General features: G+C 42.2%; 1 protein-coding gene across 2 annotated transcripts in view; it reads right to left on the minus strand.

The window, feature by feature from the left end:
• Positions 1 to 20,957, minus strand: part of edc3 (enhancer of mRNA decapping 3 homolog (S. cerevisiae)) — a 35,078-nt gene that overhangs the window by 12,988 nt on the left and 1,133 nt on the right. The window contains exons 2-5 of one of the 2 annotated variants that reach the window (XM_088922032.1): positions 20,275 to 20,444; positions 17,381 to 17,529; positions 10,791 to 11,132; positions 1,600 to 1,753 (exon numbers count right to left, since the gene is read on the minus strand). In XM_088922032.1, the coding sequence (XP_088778158.1) occupies positions 1,600 to 1,753; positions 10,791 to 11,132; positions 17,381 to 17,529; positions 20,275 to 20,438 (809 nt within the window). In that variant the 5' untranslated portion in view covers positions 20,439 to 20,444. Of the gene's footprint in view, positions 1 to 1,599; positions 1,754 to 10,790; positions 11,133 to 17,266; positions 17,530 to 20,274; positions 20,445 to 20,957 lie in introns of both variants that reach the window. The other variant, XM_088922031.1, reaches the window with a different exon arrangement.

Here is a 20,957-nt window from a genome sequence, read left to right on the forward strand (position 1 = left end):
GTGATCAACGCAGTACTGCCAATGGCTACAAAAAGGAGAGGTGCAGCAGACAGCTGAGTTTATATCTCCAGCAATAGGCGTGAATGATAGGAAAGACGACAAACCTTGCTTTATCAGCCTGTTGGTCTTTGCACAGACCGGGTACAAAATGGCTCACATAACAGTACAAGAACAGAGGAGGTGCCAGACTGGGCTGGGTATGTTCTGAGCTACAAGTCTCACTGGTACTTCAACTGCACAAAACAAGCAACTCATTTTTTGCTTAAACTCTATTAAAACCAATGTTACTGAACAAAATGAGCTGTTACATAAAATTGCAATTGGTTGTGTATAATGCACACAAATAATGAGCAACATGATTGTATATAAAGTTACCCCTTTGATGACTAGACAGTGAAAAGGAAATCAGGACACACCCACTCCCTGGGTTATGCAAGGGTTCCGTTCTGCAAGTCTTCACATAACGCAAATCTTTTGTAAGTCAGAAGCAACCTTTTCTTAGTTGTGTGAGGAGACAAAGAATTACCATTCAGGATATTATGCCATCCTCCTTTATTTGCCCTAGCCCTGTCTGCAGGTGAGGGAGGAGGGACAGGAGAGCAGAATAACTGGCTAACCAAGAGTTTGTCCTTTAATGGTTAACAAGTGTGTGCTCATCACAGTGGAGGGCAGAGAGGGAGAGAATGTAGCAGCAGCTTGCAGTCCTGGAGGCAGAAAAAGAAACTCCTCTAATATCTGGGGACAGAAATGATGAATGAAATGCTTAAAAAATGTTTTAAAACCCTATAATTAGAAAAATTAAACACCAAACATAGCATACACTTCAAAATATACAATACAGTAAAATAGTGAGAATTACCATTAAAAAATTTGTAAATACTGTACATTACCCTACACTGTACTGCTCAGCAAAATGATAAAATCACTTTTGTGCTTCCCTAATGAAATTGCATTACGAAATACAAATTTGGGTGAAAAAGTATGAGATAAGCCTACTAGAGGCAACTACATGTGCGCAAAAGCAAAGTGAGACTGAAGTTTAAAACAGAGCCCTAGTGGACAGTGGCAGAGACAGTGCGTTTACTGCACTGCTTGCTCTTTACACATATAACAAACTCTTCTTACCAAAAAATTTGTAATCATTTTGTGGTTTATTGGGTGCGGTGACTCTGTGGCTAAGTATCTGAGTCTGTGGCTGGAAAGTTGCCAGTTTGTTTCCCCCAGCCGGCAGAGGAATCCTATTCCGTTGGGCCCCTGAGCAAGGCCCTTAACCCGAACTATTCCAGGGGCGCTGTACAATGGCTGACCCTGCGCTCTGACCCCAAGCTTCTCTCCCTGTCTGCGTCTCATGGAGAGCAAGCTGGGGGATGCGAAAACACAAGTTCCTAATACAAGAAATTGTATATGGCAAATAAAGTGATCTTATTTTATATGTTTATATCTTATTATGGCATCCCTAGAAGATCTTTATGTAAAATCAAAATTTGCACAGTAAAGTCTCAGGCAGCCCGGCTAGAGGGTGCATTTTCAGAATTATATCATCCCTGCCGATCACATCCTTAATGCTGGAAACAGCTGTGTGCACTCTGCCCTCCTTACCTATTAGGTCCACCCAAGAGCGTCAGTGTCATCTGACTGGCGCACACTCCGGCCATCTCCAGCCTGCGCTCCAGAGTCAAGCCGTGCCGTTCGGCCACCGACAGTAGCCTCTTGTGCAGCTCGTAGGGGATACTTGGCACCACCAGGCCGGAGTCTGTAATGGACCCAGAGAGAAGAGACTCAAAGAAGGATTGATCTGGGAAATCGTTAAACATGCTGAGACCGTCAAATACCTTAAACAACTTACCAGACAGACAATGCCCAACATAATCAAATGGAGCCATGAGAATTATCCTCAACATAATGAAATAGACATCTGCTCTACACACAAGTCTTTGTGCCATAAAGTGCCTCTTACCTCAGTAGCAAACTGTACCCAAGTCACACTGGTGCCCTTGAGAGTAAAATACTCTTTGTTGTAATTTACAGTATATATGCTTAGATTTACTTAAAATACTTGGAATTAGAATTGAGCTTTATCACTAAAATTCCTTGAACTGAACCAGTCTTTGTTTGAGGCTAAACAGATGCTTTACATTTAGACCATGTATAAGTTGATGAAGTAATACACATTAAACAGCTGATTTTTAGTTTTAGCAAACACGCCTATAAATAATGGTATTAAGATGCTCCTGATAGCAGAAGTCTTCTTACATCTAACATAGATGCTTACAAGCTTGCCAACTTAAGGGTGAAGCAATATCCTTTACTTCATGTACTTTTATACTTCAGTTACTTGGACTGACTCATCTATAAATTTAGCTACAGGCAACCAAATTAGCTAGGTGGGACTAAGGGACTGGTTTCAGAGTAGCAATATATTTTGTAGTGATGAACAGCACGAGTGAATTACTAGTGAATTGTAAATTAAAAAATTACTTTGAAACGTAACACTTAACTATAAAGCCTTATATTGTTTTATCAATTCAAACAGCATTAAGAAGACTTTGTACTGTATTTTGACAGCAGATTCTTCAAGATCAGCATTCCCATTTTTCAAACAGCTTGATGATGAGCAAATATAATCTAAAACCTCTACTATACAGTACAGTATAACTGCAAGTGCAGTTATGGGCCAATTAACATACAGGAGATTAGAAATTACAAAAAGACAACTCTTGAAGATGTTTGTTTTTAGAAATAATTCTGATCAATATGCTATGCTTCCAGATACAATGAAAACAAATTGCATGCTTTTCATATGCAAAAAACTAACAGTTGGTGAAGTTACCATTGTCCATCACTACCAGTGAAAACCATTTTACAAACTCCTTTACACCTTCCTGAACCAATGTCAAATAGAAGCACTGGCATATTTAAGTTTGATTTTTAATTTTCAAACTTCTCAGCTGCAAGATCTCAGCTGTCAATTAAATTATCACATCACATCACAGTACGACTCCTCTACAGTTAGAAGAGGAAAGCAGCCATAGCCTTCCCAAGCAACTCATCCAATGAAAACCTCCACTTTAAATACAAAATGAGCTCCGTAACCTGGAGCTTAGAACCTGCTAAGGTTGGGTCGAGTCAATGAGGTTAAGAGATCCTTGCTTCAACTGTGGATTCGGCTTAATGAGTATAGCTGCAGCTACTAAAAAAAAAACTGCTACAATCTAAGGCTATAGTGCAAGGCATCAGTGATGTCCCAGTGATATTTGTCACAGAGACACTGTGTGTGACGTGCACCTCCCTCGAGCTGCAACACAAGTTGAAGCAAAGAATGGCAGGTTTTAACTATTGATGAAAGGAACCTTGTTCATAGACACCCCATTCAAAATAGGATACTCTCTCGTAAACAAGAGCTCCTAGGAGCTTTAATAAAAGCCACATTTTTCATCATAATTTGTCATTTTAAAAGAGAACATTGCACATCTCCTCAGTTCAGATACAGCAAGCTGAAACGGTCAACCTTAAAGTATTAAATTGAAGTATAGTGCATCACAATGGACAACATATACAACAATCACAAAAAATAAGATCCCTGTACTATAACGCATTTTTGTTATCTCCGAAACCAGATCTGATGTGAATTTATTCATATTATTCTGCCAGGGCTGCTGCACCTGCAGTTCTGTTCAAGTTCTGACTCAGGTCTCCCAGCACAGCCCCTGGTTTCCCTCCTCCAGCCCCTCCTCTAGCTCAGCCAAGCTGCCACTGCGCTGTTTCATCAGCCAGCAAGTACAAACTCCAGCTCCCTCTAATCATAGCGCTAGGACTCATCTGCACAAGCCACAGGGTCACTCTTCACGTTTTCTCTATTGTAAACTGTTCCGCACCACAAGTGTTTTGAACCTTATTAAAACAACCTTGGACCAAAATGGAAATCTAAAACACCTAAGTATAACACATTCGTTCCTGTAAATATTAAACCCAAAGATGAGGCTCCACTTTATTAAACAAGCTCAACTTCGACTTCATTTGATTCCAAAGGAGGAAGAAACTTGTTGTTGCAGTTTGAAGAGACTGCAAACCACACGTAGTGAAGACTTGTTTGACTTTTGTTTGTATTCAGGCTTTTCCTTGACAAGCCTAGACCCATCAACCTTTGATGCTCTTTTGTAGAGACATTCAGACTACATAAGTGAATGAGACAGTTTGCCTGTGAGAGCTGCACTAGTGCATCAGGCACTAAACTCTGCTGTATGTGCTTCTGGCCTGCAGAGTATGAAGAGGTAGATGGTACTCATGCAATCTGAAGGATGCTTGCCGTCTATGCTGAATCAAATGTTGTAGGACTGAAACTAGGTGACTAAGAATAAGCGATTCCAAAACAGTGAAAGTAAAGTAGAGTGTTTTGGAAAAGTGAGACACTCTACAAAGTTTGCTGTAAGATTGATGTGCATAGCTTACATCAAACCTAGTTAACTGAAACTAAGATTTTTTTAAAACAATTATCCTCTTTAGCCTCATCTGGCAGTTCGTCAATAAAATGTATTCTTAAATGCTCACTCAGTCCAGGTTTTTTTCTGGAAAAAAATGAATTGATAGCTGAAGAAAACTGTCATGTGAGCTTATTTACGTTCTTAAAAACATAAATGAGCCACCATCTACCTCTTCATACTCTGCAGGCCAGCAGCACAAACGGCAGAGGATAATCTGCACTGATCTTCAACCATGGCTCAGTGGCAAAGAGGTAGCTTGGACCATGATGTCTACCCTGTGTGCACAGATGTGTCAATAAGTACTACTCATGTTTCAAATCAGATTTCTGGGGGGCTATATTAATGTGCAAGTGAAGATACAACTGGAAAAACCAGAAAAGGTGCTACTTTGAAAAGGCATGTTGTCTCTTTGGAATGACAAAAAAACTGACAGTCAAATTGGACAAATACAATCCCAAAACATAAAAAAATGTATTGTCAATGGTAGAAAATTATTCTGGACATATAAATCTGTAAAAAAACATTCTATGTAACAGTACTATAAATGCAATTTCCATGTAGCATGATTCTTTTATGTAAGAATCTCTGATTATCAAATATAGCACTTATTTAAAGAAATGAATTAGAGACTATATGAAGTGGCTGCATAGAAAATGACCTGTGCTTCATTAGGCATTCTGTTTAGCACAGGAAGAAGCTTCATTGCTCTCACTATGGCGGTTAATGCTTCACAGTGTGTGAGAGAGATATAAGACCTGGGCACTGACAGTCAATCTGGACAAGACCAGAGTTATGGTTTTCCAGAAGAAAGCCAGACCTCAGGGAAACAGGTACAAATTCACACTGAACAACAACACATTGGAGCACACATCCAGCTACACATATCTCGGTCTCACCATCAGCTCTTCTGGGAGTTTTGACCTGGCAGTGAAGGCACTGAGGGAGAAGGCACTCAGGGCTTTCTACGCAATAAGAAGGAGGCTCTTCAACATCAACCCACCAACAAGAATCTGGCTCCAAATATTTGAAAGTGTAATCCAACCCATTGCCCTATACGGCAGTGAAGTGTGGGGTCCCCTCACAGACCAGGAGTACACTCAATGGGACAAACACCCCACAGAAACTCTGCACATGGAGATCTGTAGAAACATCCTCCTTGTGCAGAGAAAAACACCTAACAACGGGTGCAGGGCCGAATTAGGCCAATACCCACTAACATACAGAAAAGAATATTAAAGTATTGGCTACACCTAAAAAACAGCGACAAAAATTCCTACCACCACAAAGCCCTGCTGAGTCAAGAGCTGAGCCCAAAACAGAGCCCCCTGAGCCAGCTGGTCCTGAGGCTCACTGACCTGAGCCACACCGACACTAACCAGCCTCAGGACAGCACTGCTAGAGCACCACAACCCAGACTCAACCACATCACAGCACAGATCAAACAGCAATATCTCACATACTGGGACACACACACAAACACAACATAAACTGGAATGCTACACAACCCTAAACAGACAATACACACTAGCTGAATATTTGACCAAGATAAGAAACAACAAACAGAAACAGACCCTGACGAAGTACAGGCTCAGTGACCACAGCCTGGCCATAGAAACTGGGTGACACAGGCAGACCTGGCTGCCCAGAGAGGACAGGCTGTGCTCCCACTGCCAGCAGGGAGAAATAGAGACAGAGGTGCACTTCCTACTGCACTGTGACAGATACTCTGGGATTAGAAAAACATCCTTCCCGAAATTCAGAAATCTAATCCCAGAGTTCCCACACCTGTCAGAATCACAACGGGTCCCAATCCTACTGGGAGAGGGAGGAGGGAACTCAGCTGAACTGGCAGCCCAGTATGTGATCTCCTGTCACAGCCTGAGGAACAGTGAGTCTGTCTCCCAATAATGCTCAAGCCGCCTACAGTATATGTCAATATTTTATAATATGTCTTTGTTGTAAATGTCTGTAATATGTCTGCAGATTTTATTTTACTTTTATTTTTTGTTTTGTTTAATGTAAATATTACTTTCATTTGCTTTGGCAACACTGATTGTACCCATCGGTCATGCTAATAAAGTACCTTGAATTGAATTGAAATATAAAGTCTCTACTTATCCCCTTCCACACACATATGCAAACATTTGTGATAAGCAAAGGAACAACTGCTCCCTGACATGCAACCTACCGATAATTAACAGAGAAAGAAAAAAGTTGTACTTTGTGCTAATTGCTTCTAGACAGTCCCTCCGGGTGTGTTTGCAATGAGAATTCTTTAGTCACAACCCCCCTCACTGAATGTGTATGCTCACACACACACCCTGTAACTAGTGTGAGTACACACGCAAGGTCTAACCTGCTAAACTGGGTTATCAGGGAGCATGCAGCAGCAGTAAAATAAACTAAGCTGGAAGCAATCTTTAGTGCAAGACAATCCAGGCTGAAACTAATACACAGTAAGGGGGGTGGGGGGGGTGGCTTGGACTGCAGCCAGTCTAATTATGTTTGGCTCAGAAAGTGCAAATCTGAGATTTCACAAGGCTCTCTTGTAGGTCTCACTTAATTGTGTGCTGTAATTCAGGAGATGATCTGGCACTCAGAGGCCTTTTTGACAATCTGGGAAGGTAGCTTTAACCCTGGCTTTGAACACAAAGCACAAACGGTTGCTCAAAAGGTCATGCTTAGCTTTTCAAAGAAAACAACCCAAGGAACTGTCTGTACTTCAGCAACAGCTACAGCATAATTAGCATCAGGAACACCATGGCGGGTTGGGGGTCAAAGCAACAAGATCAGAAAGAAAGCTGCTGAGTTTCAGAAGACGAGGGAGAAAGGCTTTCAGGCTACAGGTCAAGGACAGTTAGAGGGAGTTACTGGAGAGAAAAGGAACATCTGGGTAACCAGATTGTCAGAATTGTGGTTTAATGGTGAATCCTGAAAGGCAGCAGGGTTAGTTCCCTGGGCCTACAGATGAAAGTTTAATCATTGAGTCACCTTGCTAAGGCCTGAAACAGCATGAAGGCTGGTGCAGAAAGACGTGGCAGCCCAATCTTGTGGTCAGAACTAAATGCGATACCACAACCATTACAGTTTATTTCTCAATACCTCAGAAGATTGAGAAACAAGTAAATAATATTTTAATATATAATACATTTATAAAAATACAAAAATCACTGATACATAATTTATCTTAAGCAAAAAAAAAGCATTAAAGCAGTAAAGCAGTAAGCCTATGCAGGAAAAGCATCTGAAAGGAGTATATATACACTACAACCTACAAGGTCTAGCTCTAACCAGCAAACACACACTTGCTCTACAACATACTCTGGCAGACTCCACTTCCTTCCTGCACTGCTTCTTTTTATGAATCAAGTTGCTGATTTAATTGTTTACAGTAATCCAGAAATCTGGGTTAGCAATCTCTGGTTCTTCCAGTTTTCAAAAAGAGGTTTATGTAAATAGTTCTGTCGCAGATGAGCTTTTGATAACAGGTTTGGCAGTTTGGTTTCTGGGGTTGGGAAGAGCAGAATTAAGAAAAGCCCATGAATGAAGGCCTCTATTCACCCCCACAAAGCTCAGCTTCCTCAATGAGAACTTCGCCTGGAAGCAGGGGGACGGACTGGCTTTCCCCACCACTCTGACTTGCTTGCATTTTCCACTGCACAGCACAAGAGCCCAGTACTGCTGGCTTCTTACATTTTGTGGACATTTGCACATAAAGATGTGGGGCTAAAACCTAGAAACACAGCTTTTCTGCTTAATTCCCAGGAGCCTGGACTTCGCAGCAGGCTGTGAAGGATCAGATTGCCGTGCATTCAGAGTCTTACTAGTTTCCTACAGTACATTACCTGCTCTCGACCTGTAGAATGAGGTGGTCTCTAAGCAGTATCATGAGGAATATTTTTCTAATTCAAGTTCTTACTGTTTAGATAAAAGAAACCTCACAACATGAGAAAATCTGCCATACACATACATACACTACATAATAATAATAAATACACAGTACAGTCACCTAATAGAGTGCTCTTGCTTTAAAAGCATGAAATAGCACAAACACTTCCTCCTGTCAGCCCTGAAACAGACTGGAGTGTTTTGGCAGGCTCATGCTGTAAGCTGTCTGTATACACTGCTCTCACAGGCTGATTCACCTCCATGCCGAAACAATAACAAACACAGCACCAGCCTCTTTCATCAGGGGGTGTTGGTTTGGCTGTCCTGTAGAATATTGCCAAAGGATCCAGTTACACCACACAAGAAAGGGATGTCTTGTTACCATGTTACACCAGCTCAAGTTAAGTGGTAAAAATCTGAAAAACAATACTTCCACCCCCCTTCATAGTTTATGTTACCACAATGCAAAGACAGCTCGGGTAAATGAATGACTCAATAGCTCCATTCATAATGATTCCAAGCACTGCCTCCCAAGGTGGCTTTCTAGTTTCTCTTGATGGTCAAAAACTTTTGAGTTCTCACCGCCCCAGTAATAATAATAATTAATAATTGCTTACACTTATATAACGCTTTTCTGGACACTCCACTCAAAGCGCTTTACAGGTAATGGGGACTCCCCTCCTCCACCACCACCAATGTGCAGCCCCACCTGGATGATGCGACGGCAGCCATAGTCGTATCAGTACACTCACCACACACCAGCTCTCAGTGGGGAGGAGAGCAGAGTGATGAAGCCAATTCATAGATGGGGATTATTAGGAGGCCATGATTGGTAAGGGCCAATGCAAATATGCATAAAACAAGTCTAAATACTGAAATACCTAAAAGTTGTCAAGAAACAAGCTTGTTTCCGCAATCTCTCTTTTTATCACTAATATATTTTAATACCCTTTTACAAAGCCTACAAACATTTACAAAAAAATACATAACTGTCCAAAAATTAAAGTGACAACATTCTACGAGCCACGTAAGGAATAGACAACACCACAATGTATTCTACTGTACAACACGTTTGATATAATGATGGCAAAACAAACTACTGCTGCTGCAGCTGCTGCTTTTCCTCCTTCTGTTTACAACTCTTATACAGAGGGAAAAATGTGCTTTTTACCAAACACATCAATGCACTTTTCAGTCAGTTCATAAAACCCTATGGAGCATTTTTCACCATATACAGTATCACTCTGATCGCAATGATGTCTCTCACACACACACACACACACACACACACACACACACACAGATACTAATCATCCCCCACTGCTTCAATTGGAAAACTAACCCACATCATTTGGCCAAAAGTTGGTTACACTGGCATGAGACCTGACAAAGGACTGTTTGGTCAAAATGCTCTCTGAAACATTTTTGTACCACTACTGTCAGTATGCAGAAACTTGTGGATATGACAGAGTGATCATCATAAAAGCCATTCTTTACCTTGCCTCCCAAACTTTCTGTCTATAGTGTGAGCTCTGAAGGAATGGAAAAGTTTGCCCCCCTACCTACAGTGCCCTCCAGAATTATTGGCAACCTTGGTAAAGATGAGCAACAAAGGCTATGAAAAAATGTCTTTGTTGTTTATAAGCTTGATCTTACACTGAAAATATGAGAGAAATCTAACCTTTCAGTGACGAAAATTATTTAAAAGAAAAAAAAAACTTATAAATTTTTTTTTCTCAAAAACACAGGCATGGCATGCATTCACAAACCGGTGTGGTGAAGACCAGGCTTTGGTGGTGAAGACTCAGGTTTATGTTTTTTTAAATAGGGCAGGGACACCCAAACTCACACCTGATTGTCATCCCATTGATTGACACTCCTGACTAATTATCCCCTTAACTGAACTGATAATCCTAATGGTCCACATAATTTTTCCAACAGACATTAAATGTTGCATCATTTTGATCAATAAATGAATGAAAAAGTATGAAGCCTGACTAGAAGAGTGTGAATATCACAGAGCGGCCCAGTCAAAGACATGAATGAGTCCAACACGCAGTCCAACTGTCCCCCAACAACTTGAACTTGGCCATGAAGAACAGATAAAGTTACACAACTCTCCTGTGCAAGAGGCGTAGAGACCTATACAAACCTATCCATGTTGTTATACTTCCAACTGCATCATGGAGCAGGGGAATATGCATATAACAGAGGCTTGAGGATGCACAGAGAGAGATGTAGTGTTTGGCCAAAACGTTTAACTCGTTCAGATTCTTGGCAATTTAAAAGTCCTAGAGCACAACAGCAGAAAGATCTAGCTGAACAAATGGAAATAACTATATACATGCACATAAAACCAAAGGAAATAGGATTACTGCATGCCGAAACTGCCTTCTGGCTGAGGCGAGAAGGGACTCTTACCAGTGCAGTACTCCTTGCCGCCATGCTGAGGCACGGTGATCTGCCGGTAGACGATAGGCTCTGCCTCCAGGATGTTCTCATCGTGCCGGTAGCGCGAGGGCGTGCGCTCATTGGGGGTTCCACGGGAACGTGCCCCATTGCGGCGTTCGGAGGTCTCGATCTGGGAGAAGACAGCAGCCTTGTCAAAGAGCGCCAGGTTGCCCTCAAAGTCAAAGTCAGTGTCCAGGCTGTCCTCCATGCCATCCCCGAAACACTCGTCATCCTTGTTTTTCAGCTGACCGCCATTCTTCATCCCATTCTTCTTCGGCGTGGCCTGACTCTGCCCCCGGCTGCTTGACGACCCTGAGACACAGACAAGATGATGAGATGCACCTGTACTGGAAGTCAGAAAAATAAAAAAAAAACTGGTCAAATAAAGACATTAAACAAGAGAAGCTCTTTCCAACAAAAAAAACACGCTACAATACATAAGAACAGGAAAATGTTTGCCCATGATTGCATTTCGAGCCCATAAACCTCATATCATTGTAAAGGAAATATTGTAGTAGGAACAAAGGACAAAGGACTCCATTGTAGTAAAGGCACAAAACATTCAATGGGTATCTGCAACCATTTACTTTCATGGCCTTTATCATATAAATCATATACATAGTTAGTATTGTATTTAAGATTAACTACTTACCCAAACAAAACTAGAGAAATGCTAATGTATTACTGGGCATTGATTCAGCTGGTCTTGGACAGCCTGACATCTTCAGCGCTGTCTTTGGCCATTGCCACATAACATTACTTGACCGTGGTGGGAACTGATTGGTTAATTATAAAAGCAAAAATATTAGGAAACAACCTATTGTTGTAAACAACTCATCTCGGGCACTGTTAATATGAAGATGGAGAAAACGGTAGCTGATCGATTTTCCTCTGATCTTTTCTTAGCCTGAATAACGTAGACATGACAGACCTTTTAAATAAAACCTGATGGAGTAGAACAGCTCCTTGCCATCAAAGAGCAAAAAGAAAACAAACTGAGAACAAGAAAACTGGAAAAACCTGGTGTTCGACTCCCAGGTGCAGCGCTCTCACGCTAGGGCTGGAAGAGCGAGACGTGCTCACACGCAAGACCCGAGTGCCATCGCAGCGATCCCTCTCTCACGCTACGGACAGCGCCGCACGAACATCCTGTCCACACCGCTTGCCGTGGCACGTGCCCCACGCCGATGGCCTGGCACAGCCCCTGGCCCGGCTCTGCCAAGTCCTCGCCGTGCACAAGGAGAAGAAGGGAACTCAAAATCGTACAGCCCCCCCCCCCAAACAGCCTCAGAATTCACCTGCTGCTACGAGCGGACTCTCCTCGTGAAGGGTTCTGGAACAGAGATCAATACTCTCTCTGCGTAGCCTCACAAGAACATGCCTCCGCCACAGCACATGCACCAGGAGCACATGGGAAACAGACTAACTTTGCGATCGCTATCTTAGTATAAAAAATCCTACAAATCCAAGTGTTTGTATCATTCAGTCAATCCAATATTTTTAATTATTCAGTTAGAAAAAAAATTGGCCATGACCCCAAATTACTTCACAACTACCATCCTATTTCTAATTTGTCTTTTCTAGCAGGTATCCTGATATGGGCAGTAGCAGCTCAATTCCAGACTCATCTTGCATTTAATGAGCTTCTCTAACCTCCTCAATCTGGGTTTAGACAGCAACTGAAACAGCTCCTCTCAGGGTAACAATCAGCTGATGGCCTCTGGCTCTATGTTCTCCTTATGGCTTTAGGTGCCATATTTGATACCATGAATCACAACATCATATTGGAGCACATGTAAAATGCAGGTTACTTCCCTTCATTATTCTGCTCCTTCTGGTCATTTGGAATCAATTTATAAACCCTGATGGAATCAACTTGTAAACACTGAATACTTTAATTCTGATGTTGTCCCAGAATATCTGTTCTGGGACCTCTTTATGTTGTCTCTTCATCACATCAGTCACCATCGTGGCCTTGGGTATCACTGCTAAGCTGAAGACAGATTTAGGTTGTTTGCAGGGCAAGTCATATGCAACATTTGCCATTTCTGCACTATGGAGGTGCCCAAGTAACATTAAGATATGTATACAGCACAACATCCTTATGCTTAACTGTGACACGCTCGTAAAATTGGTTTTGCAAAGTTGGTGACCTCCATGTTTTTGCAGATAGTGCTAAAGCCAAGCCTGTGATGGAAATTTGAAACCTTAGTAATACTTTTGACTTTTATTATCTGAAGTGCATTTAAGGAATGTCTTCCACCTGTGTATCACTGCAAAGGTTTTAACTGAGCTATATATGATGCTGAAATATAGATACTGCGCATGCCTCCATTTCATCAAGATTAAAGTACTGTAGGCTTACAAGCTGGCATATCCTCTAATGCTTCAGTACATCTTGAATCCTGTTCTCTGTAAACGGCACTGGCACTCAGGGAAATTTTGTGTGGACTTTAAGGCTTTCCTGCTCACATATAGGAATCTCAATTGCCCAAGATCACTGCATGAGTATATTCCAGTTCTTGATCCGAGCTGGGCTGAGTCAGTCGAACACCGGGCTCCACACAACGGGTGGCAGCACCTTCTAATGTGCAGTGAAAGTGAAACTCACTTCCCAAAGCAATTAAAGACTATAAGGCCACTATTGAAGGTCATACACATGAATCTCTTCCTTAATATGGCAAGCTAATCTAATGAAGGCTTTTACAGTATTTATGCTATGGAACTATTTTCTAGAGGCTTTCTACTTCTGTATTGCATCATAATGGAAGAAAATAAACCTCTCAGAAATCAAAATGCAAACACTAAAGTAGCACTTCTGACAATACGGTGTGTTGCTATACTTCAAATTCAAATTGAAAAGAAAAAGATATTTGCAGACCAGGTGGATGCTGCACATTGGTGGTGGTGGAGGGGAGTCCCCATTACCTGTAAAGCGCTTTGAGTGGAGTGTCCAGAAAAGTGCTATATAAGTGTAAGCATTTATTAATTATTATTATTAGACCAATCTCAGGTAAGAGATATGAAGCATGTTTTTCCTAGAAGAAATCATGTTCCTGAACTTTATCACTGCTGACCAACAGAGGGAGCTCTGAACAGCATTATCACTCCAGTGGAATACACCCTGGGTGAGCACATCTGGAATGCACCAGAAAAGAGGAAAACATGAAGACAATACCAGCTTGCAATTGGACTGTTGTGTAAAACTTTGAAAGAGGCTCTGGAATCATGTCTGACTGGACACTTGTCTGAACATTCACTCTGCAGAACATGTGTTCACATTATCAGAACTGAAAGCAAAGCACTGACCTAAGAAACAGCTGGCAAGTAATGAACATGTTGCACACTGTCAGAACTAGGAAAAGGGAATAGTATACTTTGCAACATGGAGCTGACTAGCCGCAGTCACTGAAGTAAAACATCCCACAGATCTTCAGCTGCCTGGCTGCTAAGGGTTGTAGTCATTATTAAAAATAATAGTGACAGCAACCCTTAGTAACCAGACAACTGAAGACTACTTCCATCCCTAAGCACTTATTAGGGTCTTTTAAAAATATTATCAGGGTCACTTATTAGTATACTGATCCCTAATCAAGAAACATACTCATTCCTTGTAAGGATCAATCAGAAGCCTATCCTGGACACACCAGGCACACACACAAGAACACAACAACAGCCGAGAGAACTTCATTAAAGGCGTAAAGAGAAACCCCTGCAGCTCTCTGAAAAACACTGGTTGTTACTGGGTTAACGAAAATACCACATGATTGAACACTGGCGCCAATTTGTAGCATTAGCAAGCAAAGGAAACCAAAATGATGAACTGCTGTGTGGAAAGCCAAAGCAAAGTAGAAAGGTGTGAGAATGACTTGCAAAAAGGAGAAGCAGCTTTCTGAGCAGCAGAGATCAGAATGGATCACCATCCCCCATCATAGGAAAGCGTCAGGCTTTATCACAAAGGAAAGTGGTTATTTTGTTTTTATTTCAACACCAATACAAACCCAGATGAGATTATTTCTCCACTGCTGCATTCCACTCAACGTCAAAATTTTACTGCTTTCCCCATAGAGCTCAGTCCAAACAATCAGCTCAGCGACCCTCAGTCCCTCGGCCCATCACAGCTTCCTGGTGTAAAGTATTAGATTGCGTGTGAATTTGCCATCCCTGCCCGTGCATTGGAGCTGTTAAACCAAAGACAGCCCAGCAACTTGTCATCTGGCACACGGCCCACGAGCTGAAAAAAGCCAAAATGTAAACAGTGCTTCCAGGATTTATTTCCTTGTAATTAGATAACTGGGACAACGTGACTTCCTGTGGGGGTTTCCTCTGCGGGGTGGCTGCCAGTGGCGTGCTAGAGGGAGTGGGGGCTGAGAGGGGTCGCGGGGCACGTAAGCCTGGCTTGCATAACCTCCCCCTCCTCACCGGCAGATCAGTGCGAGGCAGGGGTGAGGCATTGTTTATTGATTTTTGTCACACAAGTATTGTGGAAAGGAGCTCAGGCCTGTTCTTTAGCACGCTATGGGAATTGGATAAATCATACCTTCTAATCCAAGCCATTCCTGGGGTCGGCAAAGAAATGCAATTGCGATAACCCCAGCGAAAAAGAACATATGGTCAGAGCACCCAGCATGACCTCAGAACCTGCCATGGTCATCCCAGTCAAGACAGCCCAGACAGCACACAAACCAACGAAGAGTCAGGACCTCAGCTGTATTCATTCCTTCACTACTGCAGCCTTGTTAAAAACCCTGCTTTTTTAATGGGCAAAACATTAAAAAAACTTGTCTGAGATCTGCCTTTTTATTAACACTGTGGCATCTTTAAGGAGTGACACCAGGTTTTCCACATGCATCAGATACCATGGGAAATTTGTAATTAAAAAGTGAAAGTTTCTTCTTGCCTTATTCTCAAAGAGCACAAATGCACAAATAATCATGACAATCATGACAAACACCAGTACTTAGATTTTTCTATGTAGACCATAACATCTGTGCGTCGGTGGAACAGTGGTTAGAATTGTTGCCTTTCAAGCAATTGACCAGGGTTCAACTCCCAGCCAGTACTGGGCTATAGTGCGTCACGCTTGATTTCTTTAGAGGTGCAGGACTTGGCACGCTGGTAGCAAAACTAAAACTACAAATAAATGTTTGGAAACACTGGGAAGCTACTTATATAAAAACAGACTTAAGCATGTATTTTCCACACATTTACAATACCTAAGGCATCTCTGTAGTGCTTTTATGATCCTTCACCATTTGTCTATGAACTGTTTCGGCAACTTTTTCCCCTTGAGGATTATTAAAGTGTATGGTGTCATACTGTATCTTCTAAACAATGTGGGAAGCAGTGAAAAGGCAAACATTAAGCTGTAGACTGCAGCAAAATACTGTAAATCTAGAAATGTTATGATTTAACTGAATAAAACACTAGTAAGGTTAGAATATTGTTCACAAAATTCGATCACTACATTAAAAAGATACTTCTGCCCTGGAATCAGTCCAAACAAAATCATATTCATTCTGGGGCTACAGAGAACGTCCTATATAACAACAGAATGAAGGAACGTTTTAATCCTAAACAAAGATTATGAGGGAAAGAATACACATTTTTAAAATCCTCAAAAGCATTGACCAAATCAACCCAGCAGACATCTTCAGAGTGAACTACTAAAGACAGATCAGATGACACAAATGGAAATTATGTGGAAGTGTATTTAACAGAACAGGGGGCACTTCTTTACTCTTTACTTACAAAGGTTGAGAGGGCCTGGAACTAGCTGCCCAGCAATTCTGCAGAAGCAGATAACCTGGCTTCTTTCAAGAGACAGAAGCTCAGATCCTTGAACTATTAGCTGATTGTGAAATAAGCAGCAAAATGGCTTCCACTTGTTTGTAACCTTATGTTCTTACCAGATGTTTGAAATAATGTGCATGACACCAAGCATTCTTCAGATAAAAAAAATATATAGATTTAATCAATTTGGTACCAGAAGTCTGTCTGCTACACCAAGGGCATAGAACAAATCCATTTAACACAGAGCTGACATCTGAGGAAGGTTTTCATTTTCTGCAAGTTACGCAGATCAATTAATTGCTAAATGTTGCAAGACAACACATCCTCACTCAGCTTATATAGAAACAGCTTCCATGCGAGATGAGAATGTGACAGTTATGCAATCACCTTCCTACTTGCAAAACCTGAGAGATATAACATGTGGGATGAGCTGGGATGATGTGGCACCTAGGGCTCAGAGACTATTGATCAGACACATGCAAGTGACTCTCCAAGACAAATGGGACAGAATGGGACAGAAGAGAGCATCTACAGCCTGGTGCACAGACATGTTCTGTCAAACTATTCAGGCGTCACAGAGAGAAGCACTCCGCTCTCGCTGGGTCCCTGCCCCAGCCTCCTGCCACGTCACCCTCCAGAGGAGCCGTACTTACAAGAGTTGTGCCGCCGGCGAAAGCCTTTGGCCTGGCTGGCATCAAGGTGGCGCTCCCCGTAGCTTTTTGAACACTGCTGAGGCGAGTTGAACCCCTCCTGTGTTCTCAGCTCACCTTTGCGAGGCACAGCCATCGGTGCACTGCTGGGCACCCCTGCTGCCCTGGCACTCCGGCCACTGTGGCCTGAGGAACTAGAGTCTGGCTGGCCCCCTGCACTGCTGCCAGGGATCTCCAGGATCTTCAGCTCCTTGATGTCCATAGCACTGAAAGGAAGCCGAGAACACTCATCAGGCACCTGCACTGGGCGTGCCACCGTGGCACTCACTCATCAACATATTATTTTATTGAGGCCAGAAATTAAGTGTTCTGCAGAAAAGCCTAGCATTTATGCCACATTTTAGAATCATTCTACACAGAGTATCTCAAGCTTCAGAAACTCCATTTGATGAACATAGCTTAATTACTGCAGCTGAAATCTCACTATGCTAATTGTTTAATTTATTGGAAATAAAAATCCAATAACAGCTGTATTCTAAAACAGAATAAAGTGATAGTATGATGTGGGTTTTGATGTCATATGCAGTAGCATCATCCAGAACGATCATTTAGGGAGACGCTGGTGTCAATGTTCACAACCAACTTTGAACTCTTTATTAATATAGATTAAAATTAAGAAATATTTCTTAAAATTACCCCTGCTGCAATTCAAAGGCTTATTTTCAGACCAGGTCTAGACTGAGAATGAAGCTCTAGAACACAGACCACATTGAATCTGTAAGAAACAAAAGGTAATAAGTGATTCCAACCATCCACCCACTTCATGACAGCTTCTTCCAATTCAGGGGAGTCATGGGAGAGCCAGAGCCAATCCCAGCAAGCAACGGGCGCAGTGGGAATACCCCAGACAGCACACCAGTCCTTCACAGGGCGCACACTGACACTCACAACCGGGACAATTTTCCCAGAAGCCAATTATCCTACCTGTACAGTATGTTTCTGCACTGTGGAAGGAAACCCACATGAGCATGGGAAGAACATAAAAAAAACATTCAGACAGCACTCCAGGTCTGGAATTGGTGGCTCTGTGGATGAGGATCTGTGCCTGTGGCTGGAAGGTTGCCGGTAGCCCGCAGCCAGCAGAGGAATCCTACTCCGTTGGGGTTAAGGGCCTTGCTCAGGGGCCCAACTGCTCCAGGGGCGCTTTACAATGGCTGACCCTGCGCTCTGACCCCAAGCTTCTCTCCCTGTCTGTGTCTCATGGAGAGCAAGCTGGGGTATGCGAAAAGACGAATTCCTAATGCAAGAAATTGTATATGGCCAATAAAGTGATCTCTCTCTCAAAGGCAGCAATACTAACCATTGCACCACCGTACTGTTCAGTAATTATAACCACTATAATTATAGTTCAATAACTGCCACAGCTAAAGGTCCCCTTTAATGGACTTTGTGGAGCAATTTCTCACTTTTCTGTCTAAACTCCTGCCTATCAATCAGGGGTACACCACTTTAAAGCATAAAGCACTTTGGGATCCTTTGGGATGAAAATAAAAAGTGCATCACTTATAAAGACCCTCAAGACAAGACAACTCAAAGTCATGCCACCTGCAGAAGTTCTCAGATGACTCTGCAATTGTGAGATGTATCAAGGGTGGGCAGGAGGAAGAGTACAGAGGACTGGTCAGCAGCTTTGTGGAGTGGTGTGGGGAGAACCACCTGCAATTGAATGTAGCAAAGACTAAGGAGTTGGTGATAGACTTCAGGAGGAAGAGGGTCCAACCTACTCCTGTCTACATCCATGGGAGTGGCGTGAAGATGATGGACTCAAACAAGTACCTGGGAGTGCACATCGACGATAGACTGGAATGGTCTAAGAACATCGAGGCCATTTACAAGAAGGGTCAGAGCTGACTTTACTTCTTGAGGAGGCTCCGGTCCTTCAATGTATGTAGTAAGATACATAAGCTACATATGTCCTATCAGTCGGTGGTGGTGAGCGCCATTTTCCACGCGGTGGTATGCTGGGGCTCTGGGATTAGAGCAGGGGATGCTAACAGGCTGAACAAGTTCATCAGAAGAGCAAGCTCTGTCATTGGGTCTGGCCTGGACCCCCTGGAGGTAGTGGCTGAGAGGAGAATGGTGTCCAAACTAAAGGCCATCATGGACAACATCTCCCATCCCCTCTATGACATGCTTGTAGAAATGAAGAGCACGTTCAGCAATAGACTGATCCATCCACGGTGCGACAGGGAGCGCTACAGGAGATCATTCTTGCCTTCTGCCATAAGACTGTACACTTTGCGTCTGGGCAGAGGCAACATTGATAGTGACCTGTTTCTGGACTGAACAGTAAACTGATACATCTGTTCTTTTTCTTTTCCCGTTTAAAACCGTTTTTGTGCAATATATGCCAGGGACCTGTGCAATACATTTATATTTATAGTCATATTGTGCAATACGACTTTTTTGTGTACTGTTCTGTTCTGGTTTGTTCTTTGTGTGTTCTGGACTGTGAGTAACTCTTCTTAGTGCACTTCTCACTGTACCGATTGCATTGTATGTATTGTATTACTATATCATTCTTTACACTGTGTCTGTGTTAAGCTGCTGTTGCACTGCAATTTTCCTCACGGGATCAATAAAGTATCTATCTAAAATACAGATAATTAAGATTAAAATCATCCCTCTTTTTCAAACGGAAATAATTAAAAATTCATATTTAGGTTCAGAAAAGATGTTTTAACAAGAAGCCAATGTTGTTAAAAAATGTCAATGAAATGAATGTAAGAATTTAACAAAATAATGAAATTCTTCAAGGATTTTTGGAAACATTGTCTGCTCTTAAGTTTACATAATGGCAGTAGATCATAATGGGAATGTAAAACTGAGAAAGAGACTAACACTGAAGTTAAATATTGTGTTGTCCTTACTGACAATAAAACATCAGTAATCTCCTTCTGATTGAAACCTGAGTGAAAAGTAGTCTGAGACAATGCCTCCTGGAACCTCACCTAAAGGTGACTTCAGGCACTGGGCACTTGATCCCATTGTGAAAGGGCTGTCTGAGGGAGATGGTCTGGCTGGCCTGGTCCACAGCAGACACCTCTCCCTGGTACATCCCCAGCGTCTCCCCACAGTTAATGGACACCAGGCTCCCCAGCCAGTCCGCTGCCATCCTGGCCTGCAACACAACAAGTGGCTTATCATCCAACTGTCTGAGCTTCTGTGCATCGTGCAGAACTGAACCCAAAACAGTATTCCTGTTAAACAAATGGTCTTAAAGAAGGGAACTTAATTTGTCACACTAGTTACAATACAGAATATATATATCGTATATATTGCCATATCGTAGGCAACCTGAAAGTTTCATAAGTGTCTTGTCCGCAGAGTTACTCTATCAAGCACTTTCCCCTGGATCTCTAATTTTCTTGGTGCAGCATCTTATTTTCTCTTACCTATGGGAGGTTAATGAAGCAGCCTGATCAAAGAATACTGAGAGCAGGTAACAAATGCAATGCAAAGTTTCACTCAGAGTTCCCTGGGTGTTATAAAGGTCCAAACACACACCCCGCCCCCAGAACATTTTTTGGATTTAATCATAATACACTGTATATCATGCTTAAAATTCAATCTGAGTTCCCCCTGCACTTCATACACCTCACAATTTAAATCAAATCAAAATCACCAACAATTA

This window comes from Atractosteus spatula, chromosome 7 (assembly GCF_055471065.1).
Source record: "Atractosteus spatula isolate fAtrSpa1 chromosome 7, fAtrSpa1.hap1, whole genome shotgun sequence".
NCBI classification, from domain to species: domain Eukaryota; kingdom Metazoa; phylum Chordata; class Actinopteri; order Semionotiformes; family Lepisosteidae; genus Atractosteus; species Atractosteus spatula.